This window comes from Dendrobium catenatum, unplaced genomic scaffold (assembly GCF_001605985.2).
Source record: "Dendrobium catenatum unplaced genomic scaffold, ASM160598v2 fragScaff_scaffold_665, whole genome shotgun sequence".
NCBI lineage: Eukaryota > Viridiplantae > Streptophyta > Magnoliopsida > Asparagales > Orchidaceae > Dendrobium > Dendrobium catenatum.
In genome coordinates this window covers 4,300,050-4,318,741 of record NW_021319127.1, presented here as the reverse complement: position 1 = coordinate 4,318,741, position 18,692 = coordinate 4,300,050, and the positions used below count along the sequence as shown (strand labels likewise).

The 18,692-nt window shown below is 32.2% G+C and overlaps 2 protein-coding genes across 2 annotated transcripts; one reads left to right on the top strand and one right to left on the bottom strand.

Moving 5' to 3' along the window:
- The first annotated feature begins 1,995 nt into the window (after positions 1-1,995).
- Positions 1,996-3,196, top strand: LOC110092810 (probable BOI-related E3 ubiquitin-protein ligase 3). Its single transcript, XM_020817484.2, has 3 exons — positions 1,996-2,153; positions 2,255-2,432; positions 2,509-3,196. The coding sequence occupies exons 1-3, from the start codon at positions 2,068-2,070 to the stop codon at positions 3,043-3,045; spliced, it is 801 nt and encodes a 266-aa protein (XP_020673143.1). The 5' UTR covers positions 1,996-2,067; the 3' UTR covers positions 3,046-3,196.
- A 12,881-nt stretch (positions 3,197-16,077) lies between these two features.
- On the bottom strand, positions 16,078-17,363 carry LOC114578342 (deoxyuridine 5'-triphosphate nucleotidohydrolase-like). The gene is made up of 3 exons (XM_020817514.2): positions 17,176-17,363; positions 16,993-17,084; positions 16,078-16,448 (listed from the first exon to the last, which is right to left on the bottom strand). Exons 1-3 carry the CDS (start codon positions 17,334-17,336, stop codon positions 16,204-16,206), a joined length of 498 nt encoding a protein of 165 aa, XP_020673173.2. The 5' UTR covers positions 17,337-17,363; the 3' UTR covers positions 16,078-16,203.
- Between the last annotated feature and the right edge of the window lie 1,329 nt (positions 17,364-18,692).

The window sequence follows — 18,692 nt, the reverse complement described above, 5'->3', positions numbered from 1 at the left end:
GATCTCACCCTCCTAAACTTGGGATTATAAATAAAAAAATGTAAATTTTGTGCTTGACTAAAGTATGGAAGCTCTAATGATAATTTATCTTATTGTATTGTTATGTGCCATAAAATGCATAGTCACCTTCCAAGATTTATTTGTTTAGCTAAAAGACGAAGATCACTCGAAAATCGAATATGTGTTTAACTTAAATCAAACCCATATTGTCATTAACTAACTAACTAACTAACAAGCTAAGTTCATCTTTGATCGAACTTGAATTGAGCTCAGTACAAATTAGAACAATCTAGCCCAAGATCAAATCAAAATGTATAAGCACATGTCTATGAAAGAGCACACAAATATTTAGGTGTACATTTAAATTTGAAGATACATATCTTAGCAAATAATATGCACATTATGTTAGTAATCCAATAATACAACAACAACAATAAGTCTTCATTTTACTATGTGGGTCAGCTACATGAATACTTTTCGGTCATTGTGTATTATTAAGAGTCAAATTCTCATCTAAATCTAATAAAGAAAGATCATTTCTAATATTTTCTAACAGATTTTTAAAATTTACCTCTATCTTTCTTAATATAAGTCAAATATGATATATCTAAGAACTCACCGGGTCATTGAAAAACCGTTATTTTATATGACCAAATAATCTAAGATGATTCTCTCTAATCTTATTTTTCGTTGTCGATATAAATTCAAAAATAATACTTTAACATATTTAGTCTTTGGATGATGAACAAAATCATTATATCAAAATTAAAAATAAAAAAATCTTCCCCTTTCCCAATGAGATATAAAAAATTCTGCACAGATTTGCATAAACAGTTCAATAACTTTAGTGAATGGATTTTGTAAGAAAAATTTCCCCAAAAAAAAAAAAAGATTTTGTAAGAAATTCACTATCCAATAGCTGTCCCTTCAGTAGTTTTTTTTTTTTTTTGGAAAATGTCCCTTCAGTAGTTATTAAAATGATATTAAAATGTATGGATGAAAAATGAAAGGAGATGAAAAACTGTATTTCACTTAAACTTTAGATGATACATATAGAAATGCATTATATATATATTACTCTTAAAATTTAGGGGTAGTTAAATACTTAACATTCAAATTTTAACTAATTATAAAAATAATTCTCATTTAAATTAATGTTTAAAATTCTCATATATATCGAAATTAATAATGCAATTTTAACACATATTTTCCACTTTTATCAAATTTTGAAGGATTTAATTATGACATGCATAAATACTCAAATTTAATAATTAAAAAATAATATTAATATTTTCTTATGCAATGGCAAGAACATTAAATCTTTATTCCAGTACTAAATTTTCTTTTTAATCTAGTAAAAAAGATAATTTCTAATACTTTAGGATAAAGTCTTTTTTATTTATCTTTATCTTTCTTAATATAAATCATATCTAATATATCTATTCTGCTAACATGGTCATTGGAAATTAAACCGACATTTTATGTGACTAAACCATCTTGGGCGACTCTCTAATCTTATCTGCCACTAGAACTATTCCAATCTTTTCACGTATATACTCGTTTCTCGCTCTATCTCTAAGTGTAAAGTAATTCATCAACATGTCTTAAGTCTTGGATGAAAAAAAAGGGACATCCAACGTAAAATTTATCGAATAATAACAACATGATTTTTTTAATATATTGTGTTAGATTTATTTTATGAGTAAATAAATTTAAATATTATGTACTTAATAAGCTTATTTTTTTTTTTACTGGAGTCGTTATTCTTTTGAAATATTCCGTTCCCCATCAAGTGGTTTATCGCATGGATCATAGCTAAGCTACCAATTCGATCGGTCGTGGCCCCGCCACAATACTCTCGAACCATCAATGCGTTAATTACGGCTTAAACCGCAATTACTTCAACAAAATCATCCAAATTAATTAACTACATTCAAAAAGTGACGACAAAATCCCTTCTCTTCAGTCTCCACTCTCCACCTCCCCCTTCCCATTCTTTATTTATATAAGAAAACCCCTCTTTCTCTCTCTCCTAAACCCACCCTCCTCTCTCATCATCTCTCTTGCATGACTTATACTTCTTCTTTCCCCCCTCCTATGGCCGTTGAAGCACACCATCTTCATCTATTACCCCATCAGCTCCTCATGGACAGGTACTCCATCTCTCGATCTCTTTGGCTTTCTCTTCCTTCCCTTTAAAAATTGTAACTTTCGTAGCTTACCTTCATTTGATTCTGTGTTTATTTGAGAACAGAGAGCTCGTCGCCAAAATAATGGAAGCTCATCAAGCAGGTCTCATGATGCCAATTCCCACAGAAGAGGTGGTTCTCGGAAAGAGGCGACCAAGAGAGCCCTTATTTTTCCTCGGAGAAGAAATCTCTACTGATTTTCAGCAGCAGATGTTCGATCACGACTGTCTTCTCATACATCACGTACGTAATTCTCCTCCCTCTGCTTTGTCTCTGTTCTTCGATTCCTTCTCTAAAAATCCAATCTTTTTTAAAACAGACGCAGCAGATAACATCAGAGCTTGCTGAACAGAGGAAGCGGCTTTCACGGCTTCTTTTAGCAGCCATGGACGATGAAGTGCGAAAGCAGTTGAAGGCAAAGGATGACGAGATTGAGACAGTAAAGAAGCTGAATTGGGCTTTGGAAGAGCGAGTTCGCAGTCTCTCTATGGAGAATCAGATATGGCGCGAGTTAGCACAGACAAATGAAGCTACTGTGAATCTTCTCCGCGCTAATCTAGAGCAGGTTCTTGCCACACAGATCTCTGTAAAGGAAGATGATGATGATCAGAGACTTATCGAACCTGCTGATGATGCAGAGTCGTGTTGTTGTGGCGATAATGAAGGCTTGGATGATATAAGAATGGAGGTTTCAATGCCGTTGAGGATTTGTAGGAGGTGTGGTGGCGGTGAGGCTACTGTGCTTCTGCTTCCCTGCCGCCATCTCTGCCTCTGTGCGTTCTGTAGCCCAAGAACTAACTTTTGCCCCATCTGTAGTTGTGCCACCAGCGGTAGTGTTAATGTAAATTTGTCGTGAATTTTTTATATTTTTGAAAGAAAAAAAAAAAGTAGACCAAGTGAGAAAATTTGGCACTGTGCAAATCCATTCTTTTATCTTTCTTTTGTTGTTTTTATTAATGGGTAATACTTCTGAACATTTGAATTTTCACTCAGCTTATTCTGATCTATTAATTGAGAGTTTTGTCTATTAATTATATATATATGATGCGTATGAATTTGACTTTAAACTCGGACCACTTTGTTTATACTTCTTAAACCAGCTTTCTAGTACAAAATTCTAGAAAGTTGCTTTAAGAAGCACCGAGAAAGCCGTCCCAAACAAAGTCTTAATTTACCTTAATATCACCCCAAAAAAATTAAATTTTTGACTTTGAAAGTCATTAAATTTGGAAAAAAATAGGCTGGAATGTTTTTTTAATTAATTTTTAATAGGATGATTATTAAAAATTTATAACTTAAAATTTTAATTTCCGAAAAAAAAATTATTCTGCTAATTATATATATATATATTATAAAATTTTCATGTTTGGCGATACTTTAATTTTATAGAAATTGTTTTCATTATTTATAAATTTGTTCAAATTTTAATTTATGTAATTATATGCCATTTAACTATAAGAGAAATGTAATTTGCTTTTTTTAAAAAAAAAATTCGTTTTGTTTTCTTGAGAATGAATTAAATAGTTTTGCGACTCATTTCACACCAAAAATTTTTCATATTAAAATTAAAAGTTTAAAATTCATAAGACTGTCAAGAAAGGAAAATTACATTTTAATTTTATTTTACATTTAAACTAAAAATAAAATGTAATTTTAGATTTAAATAGTTTATATAAGCGCCCAAGTGTTATTTTAATTTTAGATTTAAACTAGCTAGTGCATCCTCAATTAGAGAGTTTATTTTTCTTCTGTGAAAAATCATAAAAGAAAGGAAACTTAGTGACCCAGCTCAAATTTAAAAAGGAAAAAAAAAAAAAACTCATGATACATGGCTGATCATGCACGAATTTTGATGCACATTTGAATGGAAACATTCAAAGAAATTTAGGATTTTTGATATTTTTATTTCAACAAATTTATAGTCAAATTGATTGACTCGATGAAACTAAAATATGATTCAGTCTAAATTCAGATAAGGTCGGATCAAAAGATTAAAGCATATATAATTGAAGCACTATCATCACTAACCACCAAAGTCAAATTTTGACCATTGTCAGACCGCCATTATTTCGCCATTTTTGTTAAACAATCATTGCCAGTCCACTATTTTTGGATTATTGTTGCTCTACAATTATCGTCGAACCACCGCCATTCTCGAAACACCAATTTCGAATCGTTATCACTCGACCACCACTGCCACCAAACCACCGCCACCCAATCTTCGTTATTCAGTCATCACCTTATCAATATTGTTGGACCATTGTCACTCAATCATAACCGTTTGAATGCTTTTCATCCCATATCTAACCCGTAATATTTTTATACTAAAAAATTATTTTAAAAAGCAAAAAGAAAACCGTCGGAAAGAAAACCTTAGTTATAAGTTTTATAAGTTTATAAAATAAATCTTACAATTTTGAATTGTCAAAGAGACGACACCAATACAAAATCCCACTAAGTAAACAGAGAGAAGATGATGACGACAAGGACATGTGGACATGGATGATGGTGATGAGCTACAGGTGAGACTGAGACAGGCGATGGCAACGATCAACATTGAACTGAGCAGGTGGCAAAAGCATGAAAAATAACGTCGTTATATAAGCTAGCGCCTCTACTTCCAAACGTAGCGCTCTATTCAAAGCTCAAAGCCGGAGTGCGTAAGCAAAGAAATCGAATGTGCTTGTCCTGTTGTACTCCCAGAGCTTGATCCTATCTTACCATTCTCTCATTCGAACTCCCATCCCGGTCTTTCTTTATATGCCTAAAAGTGTTCTTTCGGACTCGGCTTGAACAATAAGTGTTTCTGGATTCAGTGGTCCGCCATTGTCGGCAAGGTACTGATAATTGAAGTCGGCGTTGGATAGCAGAGACGTACAGAGATGACTATTCCTACCTCTGAATCACATAGGCACAGCGATTTCTGTTGTTGAAACTTACTGCTATGTGCTCTCATTTTCAGAAGTTTATTTTAGCACATGACTAGGCGTGTAAATTTTTTATTTTTGACCCGATCCGAAATTAAATTTGAACTTGATCAGGAAAAATCCAGATTCCGATCGACTCGTTAATGAAACGGGTCATATTTGAGTTCAATAAATCAAACTGTTTCAAAAATCGGGTCGGGTTCATGTTAACCTGAGAATCTGAAAATGATCCGGAAACGGACCCTGCCCGCGTCGAGTGCCTGGCTGCCCGCGTTGCCCGACGCATCAAGTCGAATCGCATCGCTTCGGCATTCGCGGGCAGCCAGGAACTCGACGCAGGCAGGGCCCGTTTCCGGATCATTTTCAAATTCTTAGGTCAACCTGAACATCGCTTCTGCATGCGCGACGCGTTCCAGCTGCTGCCTGGTCCGCCTGTCGCTATGCGTCGCTTCGGGCTTCAGCATTCGCATCGCATCGGCATTCGCGAGCAGCCAGGCACTCGAAGCGGGCAAGGCCCGTTTCCGGATCATTTTCAAATTCTCAGGTCAACCTGAATTACATTCACGACCTGTTCCAGTTGCCGCCTGCGCTATGCGTCGCTTCGGGCTTCAGCATTCGCGACGCGTACACACTACGCCGCTACCGCCGTGTTACTGCTGCCGCAGACCAAATTTTGTAAAATCGGGTCGGATCGGGTCATCTCGGCAACCCGCGTGGGTCTGGTCCGACCCGTTTGCAAAAAAACATGTCGGGTTCTAGTTGACCTGTTTAGAACCAAGTCAACTCGGGTTCGACCCGAACCCGACCCGTCGAACCGAATTGACACCCCTACATATGATTATGACAAGTTTAAGGCTTCATTTGATACTGATGTCTTAATACTTTTTAAAAGTAATTTCTTAATATAAAAAAATTTTTATTCAAAAATAATAGTAAAAAATCATCTTAAAAAAGAGTAAGAAAATTCTCCAAATGAAGCCTAGGGGTTTAGTCCTTCTAGTCTCATTTTAGATATGGGATTAATTTCTCGTCTCATATGGATCTTTATAATATCTCCCTCATAAGAAGCGGAACATTAAGGGCCGAATAATAGCTCATTGTGCTAGTGAATGGATACTTATTAACCCAAAAGATTAAGCTAATGAGCAAGAGATGCCACTAATAACATATCAATAAACTAACTTTTATTTTATTTTTATTTAGACTATCTTCACTCTCATGACAATGGATATATCAAAAGCATATTAACAAATGTGTCTTAGGCTTCAATTGTGATAATTTTTTTTTAATTATTTTTAAAGTAGTTTTTGAGTAAAAAGATTTTTATTTCAAGAAATTTTTGTACTGAAAAGCTGCTTTAGAAAGTAGCCAAAAAAGTTGTTCCAAAATTAAGAACAACATCTTCAATGATGATGTAGGAACCTATTTTTGATGGATCTATATTGAGCGTCAACATTAGATGCAACAAGCTAGTACTCAGGGGCGAATAGGGAGTGGTCAAATGGACGGCCGATATTGAATCCTATGACCGTTCACCGTTCGTTGGCCATTTGGAGGCCTTAGTGATGTCGAAATTCTGTGATCTTGGGCTCGTTGGATTCGTCTCGTCGAGCCCTTCGATTCGAGTATAAGCTCGTCAAAATCGGAGTCCGTTTGGTAACTCAAATTGAAGTTTGAACCTTCCAACAGCACTTTGAGCCCTTGATTCAGACTCATTTGGGCTCGTATTGGGTCGATCTTGGTGTCGTTGGGTTCGTATTTCCGAGACGCTCAGTTCGACTATAAGGTTGCTGAAATCGGAGTTCGGGTGCGCTTGGAATTAATTTTTGAAGTTTCCAACTAGCTTTTGCCTCGAGATTCGTGCTCGATCAAGATAATTTTTGTGATGCCGTATCAAGTATAAAATAAATACATCAAATAATTTTTTGTGCATATTTTTAAGAAAAAAATCAGCTTTAAGCTACGACGATTTTATTCGATGATGAATGCAGCAATGATAGCAGGATGTGATAACAATGTGGTAATGACTATTATTGGTGGGTGATCATGGTGGCTAATGGTAGGGCGGTGGCAACAAATCGACAGGGGGTGGAGTGGGGTACTTAATGGTACTCAATTACGAGCAACAACCAACTAATGATAGGCTGATGATAACATTGGCGACATAAGGTGGCTCGAGTGAGAGTGTGAAGCTTCATAACTGCAATATATTTGAAATTAACTCAAATTGTATGATTTTCAAATAAAATAATAAATTACTTTGCATTAATTTTTCATCTAACAAAGAAGAACTCACACCCTGTTCATTCTTTACTCTGACTACTTTTCACAAACCTAACACCCTCTTAGTCTTTCTACAAATTTAACTTAGTAAAACCCTTTATAATAAAGTAATTATTTTAAATTATCAAATATGTTAGGAATAATAAATACACCTTTTAACATCTAATCATAATTAAGATTTTGTTTGGGATAGCTTTATTATTACTTTTTGAAATTATTATCTATACTAAAAATTATTTTAAAAATTAGTAAAAAAATTATCTCAAATGAAATTTAAATGGTACAAAACCAAATAGCTTTTAGTATTTAAATACAACTTTTAACTATTTATTATACCACACATTATTCCTACTAAATTTCAAGTCTTAAGTCAATCAAATTTTATAATAGATAATGAAAGAAGTGTGAAAATAAAAAATAAAAATAAAAAAATTGGATAATCAAAGGGCTAAATTGAAAAATAAATCTCAATCTCACCTAATTAAGAGAAGACAGCTTCCTCAGATCTCTCACATTGATGAGCCTAAATGATTGTACCTTATTTATGTAGGCAATGAGGTCATGTGAGTGAATATCTAAAGGCCCAGTAGTAGGGCCCACCTGATGTTTCTGCACAAGGGACACGATTGCCAGCCTAACAAGTAGGGCCCACATCTGGGCCCACAAGAACTCGATAATGAACAAGAGAAAGGTGGCTTTCATCTCATTGGGTACTCTTTTGTCCTTATTAGGACTGATGTAGCTCTTTTGATCCAAAGCTCCATAATGAATATAAAAATGATTAATGAGTACAAGGTAAGCGTATCTATAGTTTGATATATTCTAATAAAATTACAAGAATCGCACAATATGTCAAGGGTTTACACGAATCTTAAATATTTTATGTGGTGGATATGGAAGGATGATGTGACAATATTTTGGATTATTTTATAATTATTGATAAGCATGATTATTGCTTTGATAATTAAAGTACATTTGTTTGAATGTGGGTGTAAGTTAAATTAATCCGAGAGAAATTAATTAGGATGTTGAAGGGCTTAGTTTATAAGGGTGGTATATTATTGCTTTGATAAAGAAGATAAATTATTAAAAGATTGGATTAAAATTAAGAAATTTTTTTTTATTTTTTGTTCTTATTTAAGATTAGTTTTTTAAATCATTATGGTATCTTAATATTATAAAAAAAGGAGTGATTTTTTTTTTTGGGAAAAAAATTTACTTTGGATTAAATATTTAATTGGGATTAATTTTATTTGAATAATGTTTATAATAACTTTAATTTAAATGTAATTTATGCTTGGTGCTTCAAAAAGAAAAGTTTAATTAATAATTATTATAAATTTATTTTGATGAACTTTAAATTAATTTAATTATCACAAGAGATAAGTCTGGGCTCATCATCCATCCAATTTATCTTGTGGCCTCTTAAACTCGAGTCAAGATAAACTAGATATAAAATTATCTATTAAAAATATGTAAAATACTTTTTTTGTTAGTCAACCTAACAACCTCTAATTAGGTTAAATTTATCTCCACTTTTTTTTCAATTTTAATTTTTTAAAAATAAATTTAATTTACAAAAATACACAATTAATCAATTATAATTTGATATATGCTCATTCCCTTTGATTTTATGGCCATATAAAATACTTTGTCAAATAGTTCATTTTTTTACATATATATTACATATCGAAACATTCACAATGGTAGAAATATATAGAGCTTAACATCTTAGTTTTGTCAGAAAATTCAACGCACATAGAAAAAAGATACGTGTAAGAATTATAGAAGACAAAATAATAGCCGTCTTTCATAGCAAAACAAAAAATATATACCTCCCAGAAAGTGATAAAAAAAGGTTTAAAAATGCTAAAGTGTTTCTAATTATTTTTTAATATGAAATAAAACAATCATTATCCTTACAAAAAAACATATATATCATAAATGTAATTTTCAACAATTGTGTTGGTCATAATGGCAAACTAGCTATGGAAGAGCAGTGCAATATAATGTTTTTATTTGCATATAAAAAGGACAAAATAGTTTAGGGGGGTTTAGGGCAATCTAAAATGATCTAGAAAAGAAGGAATGGATGGTGCAGATTTTGATGTGTGAGTAGATTCTATGGCTAAGGCTTGAAGATGACAATTTTGTTTTTCTCAAAGTTGCTTGGCTTAGCTTAGCTTAGCTTTTTCCATCATATATCATGTGATAAGCTAGAATTTTGGAAGTCTGAACTTGCAAGGAAGGTAGTTCAAAAGGCTCAAAAGACCATGAAAACTACACTAGGCTGCTAAAGAATACTAAGATTTTATTTGGGATAGTTTTTTTTGTAGCTTTCTAAAACGGTTTTCTAATACAAAATTTTTTTGAATTAGAAAATTTTATGCTAGAAAACCGTTTAGGAAGCAGTACGAAAGCTGTCCCAAACAAAGCCTAAGTTAGTGTGTGTATGATGAAGTAGATAGCTAAGAAGTTGATGGAATGTATAAATTAATTAGAATATTGTTTTATTTGCTTATGAAGATGCCATTTGGATACATTATTTCAGGCTGGTGAGGCATCTTTAAATAATTTAGATATGGTTATTTATAATTCAATAATATTTCATGGCACAAAAGATAAGAGAGAGGAGAGAGAATATTCTCAGTTAATTAATGAGTTTTGATCAAATACAACTATAGTTTAAGCTAATACAACGACTAATTAAGTTGAATCGAAATGGATCTTAAATTTATAAAACTTAATTTTAAAGGTTTTAGTTAATTATTTTTATATTAAATTCAAAATTTTTATTTTTGAAATATTTTTGAAAAAATGATTAGAATATTTTTCCCTGGTTTTGACAAAAAAAATATGCACATAAAAATTTATTTTAGGATATATTTGTTATAGCATAGAAGAAATGATATTGTATTTTGTTTTCTCTTTGAGAGGAATAAAAAATATTTTTTTTCAACAATTGCTACTATTTTAGCATATATGTTTTTTTAATTTTTTTTTATTTAGATTTTTATATAATGAGTTTGCCCATCCTAAAAAATAGTGTTGGGTTCTGCCCTGTTGGGATTGTGATGATAATAAATGAGCTCGCAATTAAGGGTGTCAAATCAAATGATCACAACCCCAATAATGTGTACAATTGTCTCGATATTATTTAGCGAAAGGTTGATTTATATGTTTAAAGGGAGTCATAAATTCTTCCATAAATAGAAAAGAATTAGCTATCCTGTCATCTATTAACTGATGACCAACTTGTTAGGAGAGGACCCCATGGCCATAATTAATTTGTACTATATTTACCAACATATATAGATTCTTGCAACTATGCTAATTCTAATAATTTGCATAGCCTATGGGATTCTTTTCTCAACACAAATTCTTACACTTTGCATAAATGTATTTATTACAAAAAAAAAAGTTATTTAATTCATTGAAAAAAAAATTATTCTATTGGATGGATGATATGTGGTATATGCAGGGGTGTAACCAGCCTTAATTTTGCACGCAAACTTAAAATTAACTGTTAGTTCATCGTTTTCTTTGTATTTGGTTCATCATTCCCTAATAATAACACGTCTACATAATGTGTTTAATTATGTTTAGGGCAATTGCCAAAGATCATAGTATTTTAAAACTTTTGGGGGGTGGGGGTTGAACTGCCTAAAAATCCTTATAATAAAGACCAAAAAATAGATAGAGGGCGACAAATTACCTAAATAATTATATAATAAATAATATTATTGTGAAAAAAAAAATTTAAAACTCTTTATAAATTATTATGATCAATTAAAATATCCCACATAGCTCATTTTGAGTTTTTGGTTTGAAGCTTTGACTATTAACTAAAAGGTATTGATCGAATTCGAAGCTTATATATGTGATGTATGTATAAATTTACATACATGAATCAAATGTCCTATAAAAATTTATAATATCCGTCTCCCTCTCCCACTCTCTCTTTGCATAGAGAAATTATTTTGTGTTCGTCCAGATATGTGAGTGCGCATACTATTTACTATGTATAAATTCATACATGGGTATTAATTTTTTGTACACACTATTTACATATAACGTATGCACTTACAGTCCGAACAATTCTTTCCATATGAAATTTACACCTAATAATTTCTCCTTTATATATATGCATATTTCCTGCAATGTTTTCTTCATCATTTTGTCACTTATAATAACAGCCCATCATCACTACCAAATCCTCTTGCTTCCAACTCCAATAATATAAATTTATATATAGAACCCTCACCCTATATTTTTCTTCACACAATCGACAGGACATCGGCTTCAGCATCATTGCCTGACAAATTTATTTATGATCTAGTTGTTATCATTATTATTATTTTCATCAATTTTCGTGCAGTCTTGTTCTTTTGTGAAGGCAATATATATATCAAGTGGCCCTTCAAGATCCAAATTACCTCCTGTCATAGCTTGGACTAATTATTGTGTTTGAACACCGAATGCGTCTAGAGATCAATAACAAAGCGTCACATCACCCGAGTGCTCGGTACCGAGCACTCAGAATTGCTCGGTATTTGTCCGGATTTCCGATTTTTTATCCGGACGTAATAATTTTTCCATAGCTTGGCCTTCTATAGGTTTGCTGTGGGGGCCTTTACCAATCCAAAGCCTGATTGTGGTGGGTTGTGAGTCTCCATGATGATGTCTAATTAGTACAATATGAACGTTGATAAAATCTTTCTTTTTTCATTAATAATATTTAACAATGATATTGACATATATTATCACCTTAGTATATGGAAATCTGATTTGGATTCTTCATTTGATCACATATCATATGCTTTTGTGCAAAGAAGATAGGCCCCTTTATCTATGAAAACTTCATCTGCCCAACTACTCTTTATATTTAACAACGCATGCATTTCAGTTTGTCTTTTTTCATGGATAGAATGATAGGAAAGTGTCAAGGCATAAACAGTTAGCTACTATTAAAAATTATGTCAGAGGCAGCATCATCACAATTACACCTTTTTTTTTTTAGACATTTAGGCTTATTTTAGGGACAAATTATTCTATGCGGGCATCGAATATAGTTCTGTGTCCGGAGGCGAATCATAGCGCGCCACATCACCTGATACATAGCCACGATACACTACAATGAGATGATGTGGCGTGCTCTGATTTGCCCCCGGACAACATCTGGTGTCCACGCAGAATAATTAATCTAAAGCTGCTTTCAAGCTGCCTTAAGAAGCAGTAAGAAAACAGTTCCAAATGAAGCCTTATGCCGATTAAGGCAAACTCATTCACACATTACAGACGTAAGACTCAAACCTAAGACTTCTTGATTGATAATCAAAGCTCTCAACCAACAGATTAAGATGAGCTACGTTCATCACAACTACACTTGTAACATGTATGTGTTAAGGAAAATTTGTTTGGTTGAAATTTAATTTGAATATAAATATTATATATTGATGGATGGGTCAAGATTCAACTTATTACATTTAAGGATTTGAATGAGATACATATTTAAAATAATAATAATAATAAATGTTTTATTTTTGGGTGGTGGCAAAGAAAATATTTATTATATTGTAGGAAGCATTGATTATGATAATGATGTGAAGGTGATAAATCATTGTTGGTTATAAGAAAAGAAATGGGTATATCAAGACAGAGATCATGATTTAGCCCTATTTGAAACTAAATATAGGCATTCTTTATATCATTAATCATTTCATTTGCCTCAACAAACAGCAACTCTATCGACAATAGATTCACTTACAAAAAAGTTTTGATAACCAAAGAGTCAATTTTTGAAATTATTGATTTAGATGTTTTGAGATCTAACAATTATCTGAAGATTTGTGTTCTATCATATGATATTCATTCGTAGAAAAATAAGTTTTTACGTTATTTTTTCTATGCTATTATAGTAGTTATAGCCGCTACAAAAAATCTAAAAACAACTCTAAGATCGCTACAAGATGATCGTGCTTGGTGTTTGTTACAAAGTCCTTTCACAGTGGTTTTAAAACTGATGGGGAAGAAAATTGCAACGGTAGCTTTTGCAGCAGTTTAAACTACCTCAATATATACAAATTTTTGGTGGTCTAAATCATTGCAATTATTACAAAATTGTCGGCTAGGGCTTGATTTGAAATTTAAATAAAATAAACTGCAACTAGCAATTTAAAAAGCTTTTTTTTTTTTCTTTTGTGGTGGTTTTAATCACTACTAACCTCAACGATTAAAATCGCTACTATACTGATATAGAATTACAGCTAACATGTACTTGTAAAGAGCTTTTTACTCTTTATACTGATATAGAAATATTCTTTCTTATCTTCCTCATCTTTCTTCTTCATGTTGTCATTCTTAAAGGTTGAATGCGGCAATCTGGTACATGAGCCGACAAACTACTGGGCTGCAATGGATATCACAATTGGAACACATTTTCGAAAGCTCAATTCACTAGTTAATAACTTGGTTGTCAACCTTCAAAGATTCAATCAAGTGATGTGTCAAAACACTAATCAGTCAAGATAGCAGGCGAGACTCCACTGGCATAACTTGGTTGTCAACCTTTAATATGATACAACCAAACTTAGCAAAGGGGAAGAAGAAGACGAGGTATTTCACACATAACTGTAAGGACATTTACATCTTCCTCTCAGGTTGGACTGTTGGACCAGTGAGAAGCAGACGAACGTGAAAATCTTCCTTTGGACAAGAAAAGCAACCACGAGATGCAAAACTTTTAAGAATAGAGCTTGACCTTGTTGCCCCAAGCCACATCCCCATTGATTTTTCTAACATACAACAACGAAAACATTATCCCAAGCACACCCTAACATATTTTCTTCCTTCATATTACGAACAACTATTGTATATACAATACTAGTGTTGTACCCAAAAAAATATGTTAGTGTGTGCCTATGCAAAGGGATGTTATTGACTTGATGCACGCACTTACTTGAATGAATTTTCTCAACATTCGGTCATATGCTACATTGGAGGACTAAAGGACTTGATTCAAGATTGACTAGAGTTGAATTGAATTTGATCTTTTTTTCTTAAGCATAAAACTAAGCTTTAGTTGAATAACTAATTATGGAGTGCCTCTTTTCACCGCCCTTTTATAGACTCATATAATGAGCTATCCAAGAGTGTAATGCACGCTCCATCAAGACATCATTAATATCTAATAAGTGCAACTAAAGCCGGCAAATATTTCATGCACAATAATTCCATCAAGACATCTAAAATAGTGTTAAAAAATAATAATTTACTATATTATAATAATCCAATCATTATAGCACAAAATGAAAGTGTTCGGCTGTTTTTCTTTAAAAAAAAAATTATAATAATTTGACCGGCAGGCAATACTTTATGTGTTTATTCTAAAATATTTAACACAAAAGCAACAAATTTTGTTAAATTATATTGACGTTAAAGAATGTTTTTCTTCTTCATCAATATGGGCCTTTGATATGCTTTTACAATTGGACCATTTCTCTATAGCTTCAAGCGGCTCCAATCTGTTACGGGCCAAATTAGTGTCATGGGCCAGTCTATGGAATGCAGATTGGGCCGATTGGCTGTTCATTTTTCTTAAACTTCGGCTTCATTTTGTACAAAATAGAAGCTGAAATGGTTTATGATCTGGATTTGGGAGATAAAACTTTATCTTATTGAATATGATAGTATAGAAAACTTAGTAGGGTTGGGGATTAAAAATAGGCTACAAAAAGCTTGTTTTTAATCTAAATTTTAAGATTTTAAGTGAAGGATAATTATTTAACATTTTTATAATAATTATTTAAGTACTTAATATTATTAAAAAGGCTCTATATCATAGGAAAACATTATATAAATTACATGCTCTTGAACTTACTCAACAATGAAAAAAGCCAAAAACTCATAGAAACAACCAAACATAAAAACCATTCAAAATGATAATTAACATTACATCAAAAGCATTTGTGCTAATTTTCTCTTAACATTGTTGTGCTAATGATAAGAGATTGCACATGGTTTCATGAGTTTCTAAAAGCTATCCAAGAACACAAGGGTGATATAGGGTTTCACTCCTTTCATACCTTATTTAAAAGTTTTTCTATTATATTAATTTGGAGTTTGCTACATGACTCCCATTGCAAGCTAATTCAATGTCAATTGTGTTGTCCATCTAAAAGCCTTAGTCCCCCGTTTTTCTTTGAAAAACCTTTATAAGATTATGTCTTCTATGAGAAGGCACATATATTATTGGAGATAGCTCTACACTTGCTCCAATTTTAGGACTCTTAAGACCTCTCTATCTGAACTGCATACGGTGGTATGTCACCTATCATTCGCTCCATTTGAATGATAAATCGCATGCAAAATTTGGTAGGTGAATAATGTGATGTCAATATTGGCGCTGCACTGTTCACCTACGCCAATTTTTTGTGTTATAAGATTTGCTGAAGAAATGCACGAAATATGAGAAAGATGATTACCTTAGCAGCGAGATGAAGAAGCATGTGAAAGAGGAGGAAGAAATGGAGTTCAATTGAAAATGAATTATTACATTTTGAATATTATATTTGAATTCCTGTTGAATGTAAATATAAAGACTTTCAAGATATTAGCTTGCATTCATGTAAATATTAAGACTTTCAAGATCCTACAGTTAAGCAAGAAAACACAGGTAATAGAACCGAAAGTAAGGTTTCATTTTGATTGCCAAGCTTTAATATATAAATATATTCAATGGGGTCAAACATCAAACACATTACTTGCAAAATTGTCCCACTGAATCATCTTTCACTTAATCACATTCACACCCCGGTTGATCCAAATCCACCAGATCCACGAATGGTAGAATCAAGTTCATCGATCTCAACAACATCTGGAGTTATGATCTTCTGAATGATCAACTGAGCAATGCGATCACCGGGCTTTACGTCAAAATCCAAATCCGCATGGTTGAACAGTATAACACCAATAGGTCCTCTGTAATCGGCGTCAATAACACCAGCTCCCACGTCGATGGAATGCTTCCATGTCAGTCCTGATCTCGGAGCTGAAGAAAAAGAACGATTTTTTTTTAAAACAAGCATTTCATCAAATACCTTGAGGTCAACATAATCAGTGGGAAACAAAGTTTGATTTGTATTTGGAGCGAAAATTAAAATAGGAAACAAAGTGATTAGAAAGAGATCAAATATATCTTTTTTTATTTGTAACTAAAAGTCGGAGAAGATTAAGGTAAAATGCAGAAATAAGTACATATCCAAATTCAAATAAAATATATTTTAATTGATAAATCGATAAAGCAATCTTATTAACTGCCTAAGAATGGAGATATTCAAAAAAGACCATATTTCACTTTGCAATTTCGCCTTTATTTGGGAAAAAAACGAAGATGGAACTATAACTTCAAGCACAATCACTACGATGCGAGTATTTCAAAAATCTCATCCTTGTTGTGTTAAATTTAAACGGATCTTATGCTTTAAAGTAAATATTCCTGTAAGCTTTCATCTACAATATATCCCCCGAGCATAACGAGAAATCGCGTTTTTTATTTTCTTTTTCCCCCTCAATCAAATACTTGAAATGCTAACCGATTCGAGCATAAGTATCTTCTGGAATAGCAATGCTGAGATCAGTCGGAATAAGGGCCTTCCCTCTGGCTGGAACTTTGACCTCTGCTGCACTGAAGCAAAGCAAACAAATTATAGCACTATAATAAACGGCCGCTCCTATTTTTGAAAAAGAGAAAAGTAAAAAGAGGAGAACGTATTTACCTGGAGAGATCATATCCAGCAGAAAGAGAAGATCCTCTTGAAGGCAATATAGCATTGGTAGAGAGCTTCTTCACCTTGAGAAAGGTGAGACTACGATGTGCTTCTTCGGAGAGTTTGGGGATTTTAGGAGAAGGTTCAAGCAAGTCGCCGTTTTCTGCCATGGCTGCTCGAAAATGGAAGGCGGAAGCGAAAAGAAGTGAAACGGGTTTGGCTTTTGGAGGCAAATCCCAAAAATTGAAGAGAAATGAATTGTTTTTAAAGGAGGTGAAGAGCGCGAAATTAAAAACGGCCATTGACTAGCTTCAGTTTCTTCTAGGGTTTTTTGGTTCCGCGGGAGGGAGCGGGAATTTCATGAGCATCACAAAATATTAAGATATTGAGTTTGCACCTCTAACATATAAATTTGGCAAAATTAAAAAAAAAGGATTATTTGTTAAAATTATTTTAAAGAGTGTATTTAAAAAAGAATAAAATTATTGAATGATTTTAGATATTCTTAATATGTCAAATAATTTGTCAAATTCTACTGGTAAGATTTGAGGTATTAATCTAAAATAATATAAATGAGGAGAGAGAGACATAGAGGATAGATTATTATGTGTGATGTTCGAATACATTCAGATTGGCAATGTACTGTGCATTGGGTGACCTGGCGAGTCAGGATTGACCTTCCGACACGTCCGAATGCCGCACATAATAATTTTTTGACGAGGGAGAAAAACTTAGGGAAAGAGAGAAAGAAGTAAAGAGGGTCGAAGAGAGGTTTTTTTTTGCATTTTTAAATAATTCTAAAAACATTTATATAAAATTTTATTAAATATAAATAAATAGTTACAACTAAATAATAAATATTAAAAAAAATTAAATTAATTTAAGTTTTTTAAGGAATTAAATTAAATTAAATTAAAATAAATTTTAAAATGATATTTGAAAATGAAATTTGAGATTAATTTAATATTTTGAAATTAAAATTTCATTCTAATAAATTTTGGATAAAATTATATTTGAATATTAATATTAGTTTTAATTTAATTAAATTTATTTCCGAAAGAGTAAAGATATTTAATATTTATAACTATTTTATTTTTATTAAATATTCTTTAAAATTATTTTTAAAAAAGCAAAAAATATATTTTTTTTCTCTCCCGCCCTCTTTCCTTCTCTCTTTCCCGCCGTTTCTCTATCCCCATTCTCTATCTCTATCTCTTTCTCTCTCTTCACATTTATATTATTTTATTTATTTTAGCTGATTAGGCCTACGGTGTAGAGCATGCGCCAAATCCTCATTTAAACTATTTTTTAAATACATTCGTTAAGCTAATTTTAACAAATAATATATTTCTTTTTAAAAATTGGCCTATAAATTTGTATATTTATTTATATAACATTTAAATATTAAATTATACTATATTTATTATTATTATTAATTTATTTAAATTTGTGAATATCTACTTTTGTTGCGTCCAGGAGTATTCGCGGCGGTAGAGAAATATAAAGTTTATCGTCTTAGCGTTGTA